At 50.1% G+C, this 15,351-nt stretch overlaps 1 protein-coding gene across 1 annotated transcript in view; it reads left to right on the forward strand.

The window, feature by feature from the left end:
* Positions 1-14,306, forward strand: part of LOC309675027 (zinc finger protein ZIC 4-like) — a gene marked incomplete at both ends in the record, with an annotated part of 20,584 nt that extends 6,278 nt beyond the window's left edge. The window contains 1 exon segment of the mRNA XM_082487228.1: positions 13,961-14,306. Coding sequence (XP_082343354.1) covers positions 13,961-14,306 — 346 coding nt within the window.
* Positions 14,307-15,351: the final 1,045 nt, after the last annotated feature.

Raw genomic sequence — 15,351 nt, forward strand, 5'->3', positions numbered from 1 at the left:
CCTAGTAGTCGCTAATAAAGAAAGGCCCAGGGGGGTGCGATGATTGACTGTCCATTTTAGCTCCCACTGGTAATGACTTCTAATACCCAAACATGCCCGTCCCCACCCAGAGCGTGGCTCCTGTTGAACCGTGGGCGCTGGGCCTCCCGGGGGGCGGTGGAGAGGATGGGGGGAAGGGGGGGGGCAGAGCCCGCTCGGTGACGTCACGGCGAGGGCCGAGGCCGGGCAGCCCCCCCGGCAGCGCGGGGACGCGGGGCCGCTGCTCCACGGCGGCTGCCCTGCGGATGGTCCCGGTGATAAATGCCCGTAGCGGGCCGGCAACGCGGCTGTAGCATCTTCATCCTACCCCAGAGCTTCAAACCAGACCCTGCCCGAACCCACGGGGTTCGCTCCTCTGGCTCAGAGAGAGAATGAAGGGAAGGAAAAAAAAAAAAAAAAACAACAAACAAAACAAACCAAAAAAAACCCCAAACCAAAATAAATAAACAAACCCCTCCGCTGGGGTAGCTTGAAACTGCCGAATGGTGCCGTTTTAATTACTTTAATGATGTTTAAGAATACCAGATAGTATAGGCAAATAAATAGCACGGGCTGCTGGAAGGGGTTTCCACGGCTTGCTGAGTGCAGACAGAAGGCTGCGGCAACGGCATCTTCTCGTGTCTGATGCATCGCCCCGGCACCCAGGTGGCTGCGGGTGGTGTGTGTGCACAACTGCACACACGCGCGCACACGCACGTACATGTATATATGAATAAATATAAAAGCTACAGGAAAACAAATAGCTGGTCGGTGGCTAAAAACACCCCCACGCCCAGCGCCTCCCCGGCTTTGTTTTTCTCCCAAGGCACCAAGTGGGGTTCCCTTCTTCACTCGCCCAAACTCGACAACTTTGGCCTTTAAACACCTCGAGCGGTGACAACAGCGTGTCGCTACCGGGGATACGCGTAGGGAATTACCTAGGCGGCAGAAATGTGCCAGAGAGGAGCCCAAACTAGGAGAGAATTGTGCCCCTCTCCAACCCCTGAAACTTGTGGAAATCGAGAGGTACAGAAGCCAGTTGCGGGCAGGGAGGATGCTTCCATCGTGTCCTGAGACCTGTTTATTTCTTTATTTCGCTATTTACAGAAGTGTTTGGATGTGCAGGCTAATCACCTTTAATTTTTCATTTGCTTGTTACAGATGTCTACCCCGTTGCTCTCAAGGTAATCTAGACAGACGCAGCTGAAAGCCTGAATCTTATGCCTTAGACATCAAAGCAAGCTCGCACAAAGAAGTATTTCTTCACAACGGTGAATCTTCATGGTAAGTTAGGATTTCTATGGCAATAGGCAAGTCATACTTAAATAGTGAAAGGCGAAGTCTGGAGCCCGTCCAGTCTTTTCATTAAGGACATAATATTTACGTCTAACAGGCCCTTTTTCTTGTGTATACAAGTATATATTTTTGTTTGACGCGAACTAAATCATTTTCATTTAATTTCCGGTAAACAAAACCCACGCGAACAGGGCACTTGTTCCAGACCATAATAAAAATGGATAAGACTGTCAGGAAGAAAAGGCCCGCTTGAACCGCCGCCTCAGCTCACTTTTGTTTCTGCTTTCTGCCGGGATCAGAGAATGCGTTTGGGATTTGAGGGCGAGTTTCTAAAGGCAAGGAAATGGTTTTTAAGGGGGGAAAAGAAAAGGAGAAAGGTCTAATCAAGCTCGGGTTGTTCAAAGGGCCTGATTTTGGGGTTGAAAGTGTGAGTTTTATGGTGCATCAGCATGCCACGTTAGGATCGCTATGGTAATGAGGAGAGCAATAGCAAGCGGCCTTCAAAGGAGGCACACTCCATTTGAGACAGTCTATTAAGATACATTTGCACTGACCTTTGGTTTCATGCTAGCTTAATACACTCAATCTGCTCCCCGCTAGAGATACACTTCCTCCACCTAATGCACTTCGCCGGAGTTGGGGTTTGCTGGGCTCCAGCCCCCCCCCCCCCCTCCCCGAGGCGGGCTCCACTCCGCCTTTGTAGCCCCGCTCTCCTTCTCCCCAAAGCAAGGGGCTGCCAGCCAGGCTCGCCCCGAGGTCCTGTCTCCTCTCCCCAGCATTTCCCACCACCTTCTCGCAGCAAAACCCGGCCACAAAGCCCGAGGTGTCCTTCCCTCTCCTGCCCCCCCACCCTCGCCCCTCTCAGAGCAAGATAGGATTGGGGCCGAAAGACACACAATTCCCCCCCCCCCCGCCCGCCCTTGGACTGCCTTCGCCCCAGGTTGTAGGTGTGCTGGTGGAAGTCCCCCAGGAGCCGGGAAAGAGGGGCCAGGGCCGGGGGGAACTGCCGTGCCCCCTCCCCCCCCCCCCCCCCCCAGCCCGCCCCGGCCGGCCGGCGCTGCGCGGCGGCGAGCGGGGGCTCCGCGGTGCGGAGGGAACTTGACATCCGCACGGCCGGGGCCATGGGCGCTGGGCCATGGGCCCGGGAAAGTTAGAAGTCCATGTTCCAGTAATTGTCTTGTTGTTTATTTTATCCAAGTACCCCAGTGAATAGGGGAAAAATAAACACGATGAAAAAAAATTCAAACAGTTGAGTCGTCTTTAGTGCCAGCCCTTGTGGTTGAATAAAAAGGATGGTCCAATTTCTATTGAGCTGAGAAATCTTTGAAGTGGGAGTTATTATCTGAGAAATTCCTGCTCGTCGTCCTAACAACGCTGATGAAACGTAAAAGGTTCTTTGTCAGCGATTTGTTCTCCTCTCTGTCAAACTCACCCTGCCCGTTAGCTTTAAACCGTTTCTAAAGAGATAAAATCAAACTTTTAAAGATAACTTTAGGGGCCCAGAGGGTGCAGAAAATGCCAAACTATCGAATCCTGTGTATAGACATACATCTGGATGTATGTGGCTGTGTCTGTGTGAAACTCTGTCTGTGTACAGATCTCCATAGATGTCTGTATGACCTCTCTGTTCGAAAGTTGAAATGATGTCCATTTTTTTTTTCATTTTATCCTCTGAACTTTTCCGTCCAATAAATTATTCCTACACATATGCTGCACAGAATGCGATTCTTGGGAGAAGGCAGAAATGTTGGGTTTCATTAACACCAGTATGTGACCAACAAATGTTTTCTTTCCAGTAGAGTGAAAGCAAGAGCGTAGACATAAGAGTAAAGGCTTTGATCATTTTAACAGTCCGAATACCTATTAAGCATGTATATACTGCAATGTATCGAAGTTGTTAACGCATTCAAAGCGATGGCTTCCATATGCTCTCATGTTTTATTGTCTGTAAGTGTAAAGATAGTCAAACAGCATCCCTTTTGTATCTTCATTTTATAAACATCACGGTGTATACTGAAATGATTCGCTGGTCAAGGTTTATTTAGTAGCTTCTCATTGGAGATCATTAAATTCTCTGTTCGTAACACGAATTCCTTGAAGTTGTAACTCATCAGTGTACTTCTGTTTTAGTTGCTACAGAATGATCTGAGCCCTATCCTGCCATTCTAAGCCACCCCTTTAATTTAATGGGACTTTTCCTGAGTAAAGACCGAATCAAACTTCAGTGGAGTGGGTATTATTATTATTGTTATTATTATTAATCCTTATCTTGTAATATTTATGGGAAAACCTAGCACATTCCTTGTGAACTGTACAGAGAAGAAACGCCTCTGAAAAATGTAGCTCGCAAAAAACATTTACAATGTTGATATGCTGTATCTCTTTCCAGACTTCTTATATTTCATATTTTCCTTCAGCACGTGTTTGGTAATGAAGGAATGTTCTGTTGTGTGTTTGAACATACTATTTATTTTTAATATTTGGATTTTTTTTACAATAAATATTTATAAACGTTTCAATTCTATGGTTATTTTTACAAATGTGCACTTTTAAAATATGTGTTTGTACTGATGATACCGAGCCATTCCTAAAACACTGTTTAGTCAACCTTGTCTTTCTGTTGGTTTTTATATTAGTTGAAAACGGATTTCTTCAAACCGGTGTGCTATTAGTGAGGTGTACAACCAAGTAGTAATGCGTGTTTTTGTTGGTCTTTAACCTCTTTTAATGTTAATCGTTTTAGGTTGGCATTTGCATTAAAAGAACAAAACAAAACAAAACACTTTTTTTTTGCTTCATTTCTGAGATGACATTTTTCAGACCGGAGACTTCAAATGAATTGTACTTAAATCGTGACCGAGGTGCAGAGTGCGAAATCAGAGGCCGGGGTCACCCATGTGGAGCCCTGTCCCTCTGTTGTCCCCTCCGACCACCTCTGCAGTGGCACCCCGAGTCCTGCACGCCCACTTTGCGGTTCTGGGGTCAGTAAATACTCTGGATATTGGCGAGAGTTTCCAGCCGCAGCCGCCCCGAAAGGCTGCTGCTCCCCTCCGCCCCCGAGGGGTTATTGTTTTGGCAGGGCGGGTGAGGGATGAAACTGTTTGTTTGAAGATTTTTTCCCCCAATATGAGTCTCTGTCACAGTGAGACTGTTTATAAGGTTCCTAGGAGGATTTAGAGCATTTTATTTCTTTTTAAGAGAGGAAATTCATTCGTCAGCTCGAGTAGTCTGAAGGTACGCCTTCTTCGCCTTGAATATTCCCCCAATAGATCTTAATACGTTGCAGGGTTTCGCAGCTCCCCAACATGCTCAGAGTTTTCTTGCCATGACTTTTTAAACCTCAGCTTTGCAATTTGGAGGGATGCAGCAGCCCTGGGCACGTAGCGGCCCTAACGCCGGCGGGCGTCGTGCGCATGCGCGCTGTCTTGCCTCCCTTTAAAAAAGGAAAACTTGAAAGAAGTTGCCTAACACACAGAGATGACAAAAAGTTGGCTTTGGCTGGTAGGAATATTGTCAATAAAGAATACATTTGACTACAGAAAGAGAGAGAGAGAAAATAATTGAAGAGAGAAAAGAATTCAAGAAAAAGAACTGAAGGAAAACATTTTCGCTGGTCTTGTAAAAGACAAAAAAATGGCCCATAAAGGAAAGGAGGGCTAACAGTACATGCTAATTAAAGAATACAATTCTATGGTCTATAATGATTGAGCGAAGACATGTACTTATTACACTTGACTGTCAACAAGGGAAGGAATGTCCCCTCAGACAACATGGTGAGAGACGTGTGGGCATTATTAGTGGTCCTTTTATAGACATTGCCTTTTCTTTCTCAATGCTGACAAACCATTTTGGAGGGAACCATCCCCTGTTGCTTCCTATCATCGATCCCCATGCAAGCCCCTGCATTGTGCAAGTGCATTAATTAAAGACCATTCATTTAACAAAAGAACATTGTATGTTCAGGAAAGGAAGATTAGAAATATGATTCAGTAACCGAGACCCGTTTCCGCCGCCTTACCGGGAGAAGCGGAGGGGCAGGAGGTGCGGCGTGCGGCTGAGCACCGGGCACCTCCCCGGCTTGAGCCGGGGCTCAGCCACCATTTAGGCTCTTTGGGGCAGAAACACTGGAATGGATTACAACCGGGGGGGGGGGGCGGCGGAATAATGAAATAAGGTTGTTGTCAAGTGTCTCTGTGTGGGTCGGATGGCTCAGCCCTCCCCTGCGTCCCCGCCAGCCGGCCCGCACGGAGGCATGGCCCGGCCCGCAGCGCTCAGCACCGCTGCCGCTTCCCGGGGCCGCCCCCCCCCCCCTCCGGGACCCACCCCGCGTTCAGGGCTGGTGTGCGTGCGTACACACATCCCCACGCACATTTGTTATGTCAACGGTGTTTTTTCCAGCTGCGCGTAGAGGCACGGACAGACAGACGTGCGCCCATCCCTTCGCTGCCCAGATTTTTCCAGTCCGAAGGAAAAATACAGCTGGTGCCCCAAAGCCGGTCGCGACACGAGAGTGACTTATCGTGAGAAGGCAGAAGGAGAGCACAGGGAAGCGGAGGTTATGCGGGAGTGGGGGAAGGAGAGAAGTCGGATTCCCAGTATCACCCACATGACTTGCTAAGCGGCTCCAGCTTCTCTAAAACCTCTGGGCCATATGTTAGTTTATTTACACCCTTTGTCTTTTCGTGTGTCGCCTGGCGAAAGAATATTCCTGGGATATAAATGAAAGTAAGCTAGAATAAACAAACAAGAGGAGTGCCTGCTTAAGGGATATGTAACATTTCTGAGATCCCGACAGAGCACGTCGTTCCCATGGTTATAATGGGGCCAGAATAGCAATTAAAGCTTTTAGTTAAAACCCCCAGATTTTTAATGCTGAATGACACATTGACTCCATTTTCTCGTAGATGATTTAGAATTTTTGCAGGATTACACTAGGGGAGGAGAAGGAGGGGGGACGGATGGGGAGGACGGAGAAGGAGGGGGGACCGCAAAAATAATGCTTTAACAGTAAAAAAAAAAAAAAAAAAAAGGCACAACACATTAAGGTGTTCCTAATGATGGCAACAGCTCAGAGAAACCTCTGCAGCTTTCCCGTGAGGCTGAATTTGTTCTCAACTTCTTCTGCATTTGGAGCTACCCCGCTCCGAAGCGAGGACCGCGCTGGCTCTCCTGGATTGGGAGACGAGACCCCGCGGCTCCGGGCACCAGCTCCCGCGCTTGGAAATCCGCGCATCAGCTGCGTTTTCTTCTTCTTCAACTGCGACACTCAACCCCATGGCCGGGCTGGAGCACGCCGGGCTGCGAGGAAAACTTTTTCCTAAAATAGACAGGACGCTCTAACAAATCGGCTGGGGTTTTGTTTTTTTTTTTTTTAGGTTTTTTTTTCTTCCCCCCAGTCCAGCGGATCGGCTGCAAAACCTGTCTCCGGGTCACCGTGCTGGTATGCGTGGACTGAGGAAGCCACCCTGGGGTGCCGGCTGAGCACCCGGGCAGCGGGAGGCAGGGGTGAGCCGTGCGGGGCTGTGCACCTCCCGCCCGGGCCGGGGGAACCCCGCCGGGACCCCTCTGCCAGCGGCCAGCGGCTCCCTCCTGCCCTCGCCCTGTTTCGCTGCTGCCCCTGAGGATACCTGCTGCAGCACGCCCTGAAAGCCAGACAAAAGCGTGGATATCCCTTCCCCCTCTTCCTCCCCCACCCCACCCCCCCACCCCCCGCAAGCTGTTTTGGGAAGACACACACAGAAAAAAATTATTCTCCAACTTTTGGCCAGTCACTGCTGGTTTAAATTATCCTCTGCCCTGGGGGGGCAATAGTGAAGCAATGGGAGCTCCTTGCTCCACCGCCCGCTCCTGGGAGCGGCTGGGAAACAGGGTGCATCTGAACTTGGGCAAAATTGGGCTGCCCTCACGCAGCCCTCTCCCCTCCCCCTCCCGGGCCGGGGGTGGTCAGGCTGGGAGTCCCGGAGTGGGGAGTCAAAGGGAGGTTTCAAAGGGGGAGGTTTTGTTCTCCCTACCTGAGGACAGATTAATCCTCGCATATACTTGATAAAGATGAAGATCTTGCTGGGAGGAAGGAAAAAAAAAAAGGTAGGAAAAGAAAGAAGGAGTCAGTGGATTGTTATTGTGTGGAAAACAGGCCACCTTTAAAAACCTGTTGTAGAAATACAGAGACTCCTTTAAGTGTGAAATATCATTTCATTGTAAATAGTCAAAAAAGAGTCGGTAATCCAACTTCCGGAAACTGTTCTGAATTATTTCAGCAGACTCTTTTAAAAGGGGATTAGCAGGGCTTTAGGGGCAAAATCCTTCTGTTTTATTCAATCTCTGATTTTATGTTATAATTACTAGATGTAAAGACTCGCGAATTAGTATGCAGGCGTCGTCCAGACATTATGCAGGTGCTATTCTAATCATTCAGCTTTTTAATTAAGGAACGAGGTAAGAAAACAGAATCATAAAAACACTTTTGTGAGAGCTGAGAAAATCGTGAGCGACTGCATGAATAAAGCCTTTATACCTTATCCTGACAGGTCAGACACCAATTGCCTGACTTACGACCTTTTCTTGCTGAAACAATGGTTAACAGCTTTCTCACCTTGTTCCCATTATAGCCTTTATTCTCGCGGAGAATTTATGGAAATGGCCCTAAAATGCTTACACTGAAGAGGGATGCAAAAAGGTATTGCAATTTTAATTGGTGCGTGTCCCGTACAAAAATACTTTCATTCGGGTCGTTCGGGAATGGAAGGTCTGAGCCCGGCACGAGGATTTGGATACATCGAAACGGTCTGACGGTTAAAATTCTCCTGCAGGAGAGGAGGGGACACAAACAAACAAACAAAAAAAAAGCCACCTAAAGTTGCCGGGATGCCCGGGCAGCCGCCGCGGCTGGGACGGCGCCGGGTCCCCCTTTGTTCAGTGCATCAGAAGGCATCGTGCTCCTCGATCCCGCGATGCGAACTTAAAGCCTTTGTGGGGCTTTGTTATTATTATTTAATTTCTTTCCCTTGCCTTCCTCCTCTCCCCTCCTCTCCCCCCTCCCCACGCCTGGCACTACTGCATCACGTGTATTAACATATGAATGAAACAAGCAGAGCCAATGCACTTAAGGTAATACCTATGCTCCGTTCTCGCCTGATTATCTTTTTATAGAAAGTTACATTAACTAATGACATTTACATAAATATGAATAATTAGTAAGGTAAGTAATTCTGCTCCGACGGGGGAAGGCGGAGTAGAGAAGTGCCTGAGACCTGAGCCCAATTTTCGGCTCCGCAGACCTGGGCGCTGCTTCGCCCTGGCATCGGGCAAGAGGCGCGGAGTCGCCTGCGGGGAGGAGGGGAACTGTCACATTTATATTGTTTTCTCTCTCTCTCTCTTTCTTTTTTTTTTTTTTTTTTTCCTCCCCCTAATGTGAAACTTTTCTCTTGCGTCCCTCTTTTATCTCCCCTCCAGACCTCCAGTTCTGAGCAGAGTTCAGTGGCTGTAAATGATAGGTTCCCAAAAGCATCAATCCGCGCCCCTCTAGTACTTGGCCGAGAACAATGCAAGTATTAGGATATCAGCAGCACTCGAAATGATCACGCGTTAAATTATTTTGCTTTCACGGATGAGGGGGCTTTTTTCCAATGTAAATCAAGCGCTTTAGTTATTAAGTCTGAACACTAATCTCCAACAACCTTTACATAATGTGGCAGAATGTGCCACACCACTTCGCACCTGCACTCTGAATAGAGCCGCCTTTTCAATGTAAGACACGCTTGTTGCCCCTGGGCTCCAAAGGAGTTGTGTGAATAAGTCAAGCTTTTTGAATACCCCTACTCGCTTTCTCTTCCTCCTTTGATCACAGAAAATGTCTTCTAATTTGTCCTTTTTCATTGTAACAACGTTTTCAAGTCTCTTTTTATTTTCCAAACCACATATTTATAAAGAACATAAATCGCCCCAGAAAACAAAAGTTCTCTCCTCGCCAACTGGCCGAGTAGCCTATGATCACTTTGTTATTCACAAGGAGAAGAAGGGGAAAACAAGGTTCTCGCAAAGACTGTTGCTTCTCGAGTTTGTCCTAAACAAACGTTTAACTTTGGGACGGGACGCGGGGGGAGAAACATGTTTGTTCCCTTCAAAAATAAGGGCAGATCCATTTGACTTGGGGATCCGCTGGCTGCTCCTTCCAGGCTGGTGGCCAGCTGCGCTTCAACCTTTTAGGTACCGGCGATCAATGGCGTGGAGGAGGGCAGGAGGGACCGGTAGCTCTCCTTGCCCACTGGCGTGGCTGTAGCCTCCGCCTGCTTCCTGAGCCCACCAGACAGCTCAGGGCGAAGCCAGCTGTAGCGAGGGGGGTTTGCAGGCATTAATTCTTAGATGAGCTGCCTACTTTAACGACCTTCGAGGATAATGAACTCTAATTTATAAATGGGCGCAAGATGTCAAAGTTAATAGGGAGCGGGACCTCTGCAAAAGAAACCCACAAAAAAAAAAAAACCAAAACAAAACAAAACAAACCCCCAAACCCACTCCGGGGTCCCTTCCCTCCTCCCGGCCCCCCGACCCTATTTTTCCGCCGAGGAGCCGGACAGGGACTGCCCCGCCGCCGGCAGCGCTGTGCCCGGCCCGGCTGCTGCGGGCTGCCCTGCCCGCTCCCCAGCCCCGCACCAGCTGCAGGGGCAGAGGAGAGAGCTCAGCGGGGATTCCACCTCCCGCCTCCGCCTCGGCCCCGTCTCAGACGTTTCCGAGGTGTTTTGCCCGAGTGTCTGCTGAGGAGCAGTAGGTTAATGGCATTTTAGTTAAGTTGGTCTCTCTGCAGGCTAAGCCCAACCTAGGAGTTTCTCACTCCTCCTTCTCACAGACGGGTTTCCGGACGACTCTTTAACATCCCTATTCATTAGCACGTTAATCAAGGCTGTAATCCCAGCGAAGAGGTGCCCGTGCATTCCTGCTGCAGCTAAAACCGCCTCTCGAGCGCGCACCTATGCGCAGCGCTGCGCAGCGCCCGCTCCCCCCTCCGACGGGCTGCCTCCGCCGAGAGGCTCTTTCCTGACATTACCGTAGGCTCCGGGTAAGAAAACTAACAAACCCTTCTACTACAGTTTAAAACACTTTGATGTCTTGCCAAGAAACACACTTCCTTCAAGAGACAAGTCAACATTTGTTTTTCACATTAAATGGCGTTTAGTTGCCACTGAAAAAATGATGCTGAAGGACCACTTTTTAATTCGATGTATAACAACCGCGGGGGTCTAAGAGAAAATAACGGCGAAAGCTATAGACACAAATAACTAAATTACCAAAACGTTAGTATATCTCCTAGGTTCATTAATATGTAACAGACTCCCCAGTTAATCTCCAAAAGCCAGTGTTCCCCCTCTAAAATAGCACTCTGGGACGAATTGTACAGGAGATCAATCACTGCTAATGCAGCAAGGTTTACTGCAAGGGGGGAAAAAGCTATTTACACCTTCAAATAGAAGCTTTTGAGATTTAAGAGTAAGGGTCATACATCACCAAGAATAAATGATTATGAATTGGTAAACGCGCCCTCCAGCCATTAGCTATGCGACGCGATTTATCATTTCGGGGTGTTTTTCTTTTTAAAATCATCTGGCTGTTTGAAAAGAAAAGCATGACGGAGAAAAAAAACACCGCGGGAAAGTTTGTTTTTGCATATACTATAAGTCATCAAAACACGGCTATTCAGAAATAAACGGGGTCACTTATGAACTGCTTAACGAGAGACAATAAAGCCCTTCCATTGTACACTTTTATGACTAAGGGATCGGTGGGCTTCTCCCAGCCCAGCCGTCGGCCGCTTCTGCCTTTTTTTCCTCCTTTCGTTGCAAGTTACAGACCCGCGAGTGTCGTGAGAAATCATTTACGCCCTAAAACTGAGTTGCCAGTGTCCGTCCTTCCGTCTCCTGACATACACTGAACTTAAATTACGTGGGAAATTTTGCCGCTTTTCAACAATTGCCAGTTGTTAGCCAAGATGCTTACGAACAGCCGTGTAAGGACTGGACGGGGAGGACCTGCCCTGGCGGCAGATGTGGGATGGTAGGACAGGACACCTCTTGTTCCTTGTCTCCATTAGAAGAAAAAAGAGACGAGGGCTCGTTTGGGTGGGGAACCTTGCAACCCAGGTCGGCGGAATCCGGCTCAGCCCCTCTGGCGGTCTTTGGAGAGCTTTTTTGCTTGTGTGCGCGTCGTTGGCTTCTTTTTATTTTTTAATTATTATTATTGAAATCGCTTCGCAATGCCAAGTAAACCTTTTTCCACTTAGACTGTGCTCAGGGCGGTGGGAATGTTGCTCATCAAATTAAATAACCTATAATAAAACACATACTTCAGAGCTGGGAAAGAATGACAGCGCGTTGGCGAAGGGCGGGGGGAGGATAGCTGGCGGCACCCCTCCCCGGCCGCTGGGAGGGGGGCCGGGATGGCGATTCCCAGCGCCGGGCAGCGCTGCCACCGCACCCGCGCTGCCACCGCACCCGCGCTGCCGGCCCCGGGCCTGGGGCTGGCACCCCACCTGCCGTCGGGGAAACAGCCGGGGCAACCGACGGGGAGGGGGGCACACACACATAAAATTCGGGTTCTGAGGGAGGAGGGAATCGTCTGCCATCTCGTCGAAACCCCTTTCGCCCCATAAATAAGTGAAGCGCCCGGCCAGAGGCAGGGTGCTGGCGGCGGGCGGGGGGGACGGGCGAGGGGCACCTCTCTGGAGCCCCTCTCTGGACGCGGCCCTCAGGAAGGTTGAAGCCAGGGCAGAGCCTTCAGGCCTCTCGGGGAAAACGTGTTAGGGACCTCCGCTCGGAAGGGCCTCCCGGGGAAAATATAAAGTTCCCTAAACTGTTACATCCCGCTGCCCTGATGCGTCGGGTTTCAATTGTGACAAGTGCCTGTTTTCTTAGGGTAAGAGATTTAATATGTCTGGTGAAAGGGTCTGTGGCAGTGAGGCTCACAGCAGGTAACCAGCGCTGCTAGGGGGGCTTTTTAGTCCCACTTCTAACACTCCTAACATATTTGCAAGATTTGGGAATAAAGCGACTTGCTTGTAGACTCGAGGAAGAGCTGAGATTTCTGGTTTGTTTTACAAGCTCGTTACAGGCACATTTGGCCAAAGGGCACTGTTTTATGTAAAGACAAAGACACAGAGCCCGTTCTGGGGAATGCGGGGCTTTTACAAAACTCTGCTCCTTTGCTTATTGTCTACTGGGTGGCTTTGGGGGGGGCAGGGGAGGAGGCCAAGCAGTTGCACGCGATGGGTTTGCTGACCCTCTGGGCGCAAATACCTCGCTGGAGGCACCTGGAGACATTTATCAGGCGATGCTGTCCCCTCTCGGTGTCTGGGCGTCTCCCTGCTCTCCACGGTAAGCAGCGAAGCGCTCCTGCCCCAGCCGCGGAGAGGCGAGCGGAGGGGGCGCATGACCCCACGCCGGGGGCCGCCCCGCGCCCCTCGCCCACCGAAACGGTGGCAACCTCGCCGTGGACTTCAGTGGGGCACGAGCAAGGGTGCGCCGTGCTGAGAAGCGGGGAGGCGGTGGAAACCTGCGGCGGGTCCTGCAGGGTGGGGCGAGCAGGGGGCAGGCAGGAGGTCTGGCAGCTGCCCGGGCCTGCCCGCACCCCCGGCCCTGCCCCGCACCCCCGGGCCCCCGCCCCGCGCAGCCACTTCTGCGGACGTGCGCGCAAAGCGGCGCCTCCCGCCCCCTCTCTCCCCCAGATGAAGAGTGATAATAAACTCGTAATTCCCCTTTGTCACAGGAGAGCGAAGGGAAGCTGACGCCGCTCCTTGCCTCCCCGGGATCCCCACTGGAAGGTCCACCTCTTGGTCCACCACAGAGGGCTGGGGTGCAAGACGGTTTCCTCAGAAATCCTCTTTTCTTTGGAAGCCTATTTCACAACGCAGAGGAAGGGGGGAAAAAAATAATAATCTGTGATGATCTAGTTCTTTGGAATAGATGAGATTGTCTCCTTGAATATCTAATGTTGCAATTCCAGTTCGAAGTATACCCATTTCCTCTTTATTACATCATTCCGCATTTTATTTCTATGATTTTATGTTTTACTGCTGTTCCCGCGAAAGTCTATATTTTCAGCGTTATAGAAAGTCTCTGAAGATCCATAAGATTATTATTTATCTGACTTTCTGTGTCTCCGAGTGCTGTATACATTATATAATTGCTTTAAAATGTTTTCATAAATTACATTCAGAAATGTGTCATAGTAAATTACCTTTGTAATAAAATGTAAAAAATGCAAATGGCTGTTGTCTTTATTACGTTTTAAACCATTGGTTTATCTGCACTATTTCACTTGTCAGTTGCACAATATGTTGTATAAAGGGAAAGCACAGTTTGATAACAGATAGATGGAACCTCGTGTGTAATCTAGCAGGCACGTACAGTTTGGGTCATTTCCTTATCTCCCGCAGAAAAGACATTATCCCCCTCATATTTACATACTTTTCAATATTTGTCAAACAATCATAAATTATAAATTAATGAAATGTTCGACAGTCTTCAGAGATCAGACTAATGAAGACATTTACCTTTTTGGTGATTTGGAGTCTCATCTTTGTAAGTTTAATGACATTTAGACTCTCACGGTTTATTAGGCTTTATTAGATTTGTCCTTCGCTCCTGCTGTCATTCAGATGTCTCTGCATAAACATCACCTGCTTCAGGTACAAGAACAAATCGACTTCTTCCAGGAAGGCTCCGAAGCAGCAGCACACCCGCGCCTGGGCGCGGAGCGGGGCGCCGGGGGCCGCGCAAGGCCGGGCGGAGCTGGCCTCGCCCGGCGCCCGCGGGCTGCTCGCCGCTCCGGCCGGGGCTGGCAGCCCGCTCCCCAGCCGTCCCCTGCGGCTGGGAGTTATTAAATGCCCTCCCCGGCCAAGAGCCCCATGTGCCTTTGATTACGCCGGGGCCCGGGCCCGGGCAGACCGGCGCACCCACCCCGCGGCCCCCGCACTGGCGGGGCCCTCCTGCTCGGACTCCTGAGCCACGCCTGAGCCCCCCAAGGACAAGCGGGAGCTTTTATTATATTTTTTTCCCTTTTCATTCCTTTCCTTTCATTTTCTTTTCTTTTTCTTCTTTATTTTCTTTTTGTTTTGTTTTTTGGTTTTGTGGGTTTTTATTTTTGTTTTGTTTTGTTTTTTTTTGAGCGGGTGGGTTTGGTTATGCCGAGCGCTGGGCCGGGCGCGGCGATGCCCGGCCGGGCAGGCAGCCTTGTCCCCGCTCGGCACCGTGCGGGGAACTCGCTCTGATGGATGGTACCTGCCTCCCCAACACGATTAGGCTGCGGAAATTAAGTTGCCCCCAGAAAGGTCGGCACTCGTCCCCCTCCACCTTTGCCTGGAGAGGCTCACGCGAAATCCCGCCGGCCAGAGCCTGGCGCCATCTTCCTGGGAACAAAGACCCGGGGCTCCCCCAGCCTCGCCGCCGCCCTGTAATCGAGTTTCCTAATTACATTACTCCGCTCGCAAATGTCAGGAGCATGTGTTGGGGCACGCTGCCTCCCCCCCCGTTCCCCGTTCCCCGTCCCCGTCCCCCCCGTCCCCGAAACGCCTCCCTCCCCAGGGACCGCACGGAGGCCCGCCGCCGTGCCTCGACGGCCGGCGCGCCCGGCCCGCCCGGCTCCGCTCCCCTCGCCGGCCCCGGGAGCGGGGAGCGGGCAGGGGGTGAGGCGGTGAGGCGGGAGGGGCGCTGCCTCAGAGCCTTTGCACTTCATCAAATATAGATCAGGTCTAAACCTCGCGCGACGAACCTCCAACATTGTTTGCAGAGGCTTCCAAATATTTCCAAACAACGCTTTTTTAAAACACAATGGAGAGTTATTAAAGCGCTTGTTGGTAAAGTGAGCATGTGTTCTGCAATCATCAAAAATTGATATGTACCGCCAGTAAAGTAATTATGCACCATCCTGAGGATACGAGAACAGTACATTGTTAATCCACTTGCACACCCGTTGACTTGCAGCATCAGGCTGCAAATAGCTTAATTAAGTCATACACGTGGAATATAACCATATTGTTACATTGCATTA

The sequence above is a fragment of the Vanellus vanellus genome, assembly GCF_965231255.1.
Source record: "Vanellus vanellus genome assembly, chromosome: 8".
Classification (NCBI taxonomy): domain Eukaryota; kingdom Metazoa; phylum Chordata; class Aves; order Charadriiformes; family Charadriidae; genus Vanellus; species Vanellus vanellus.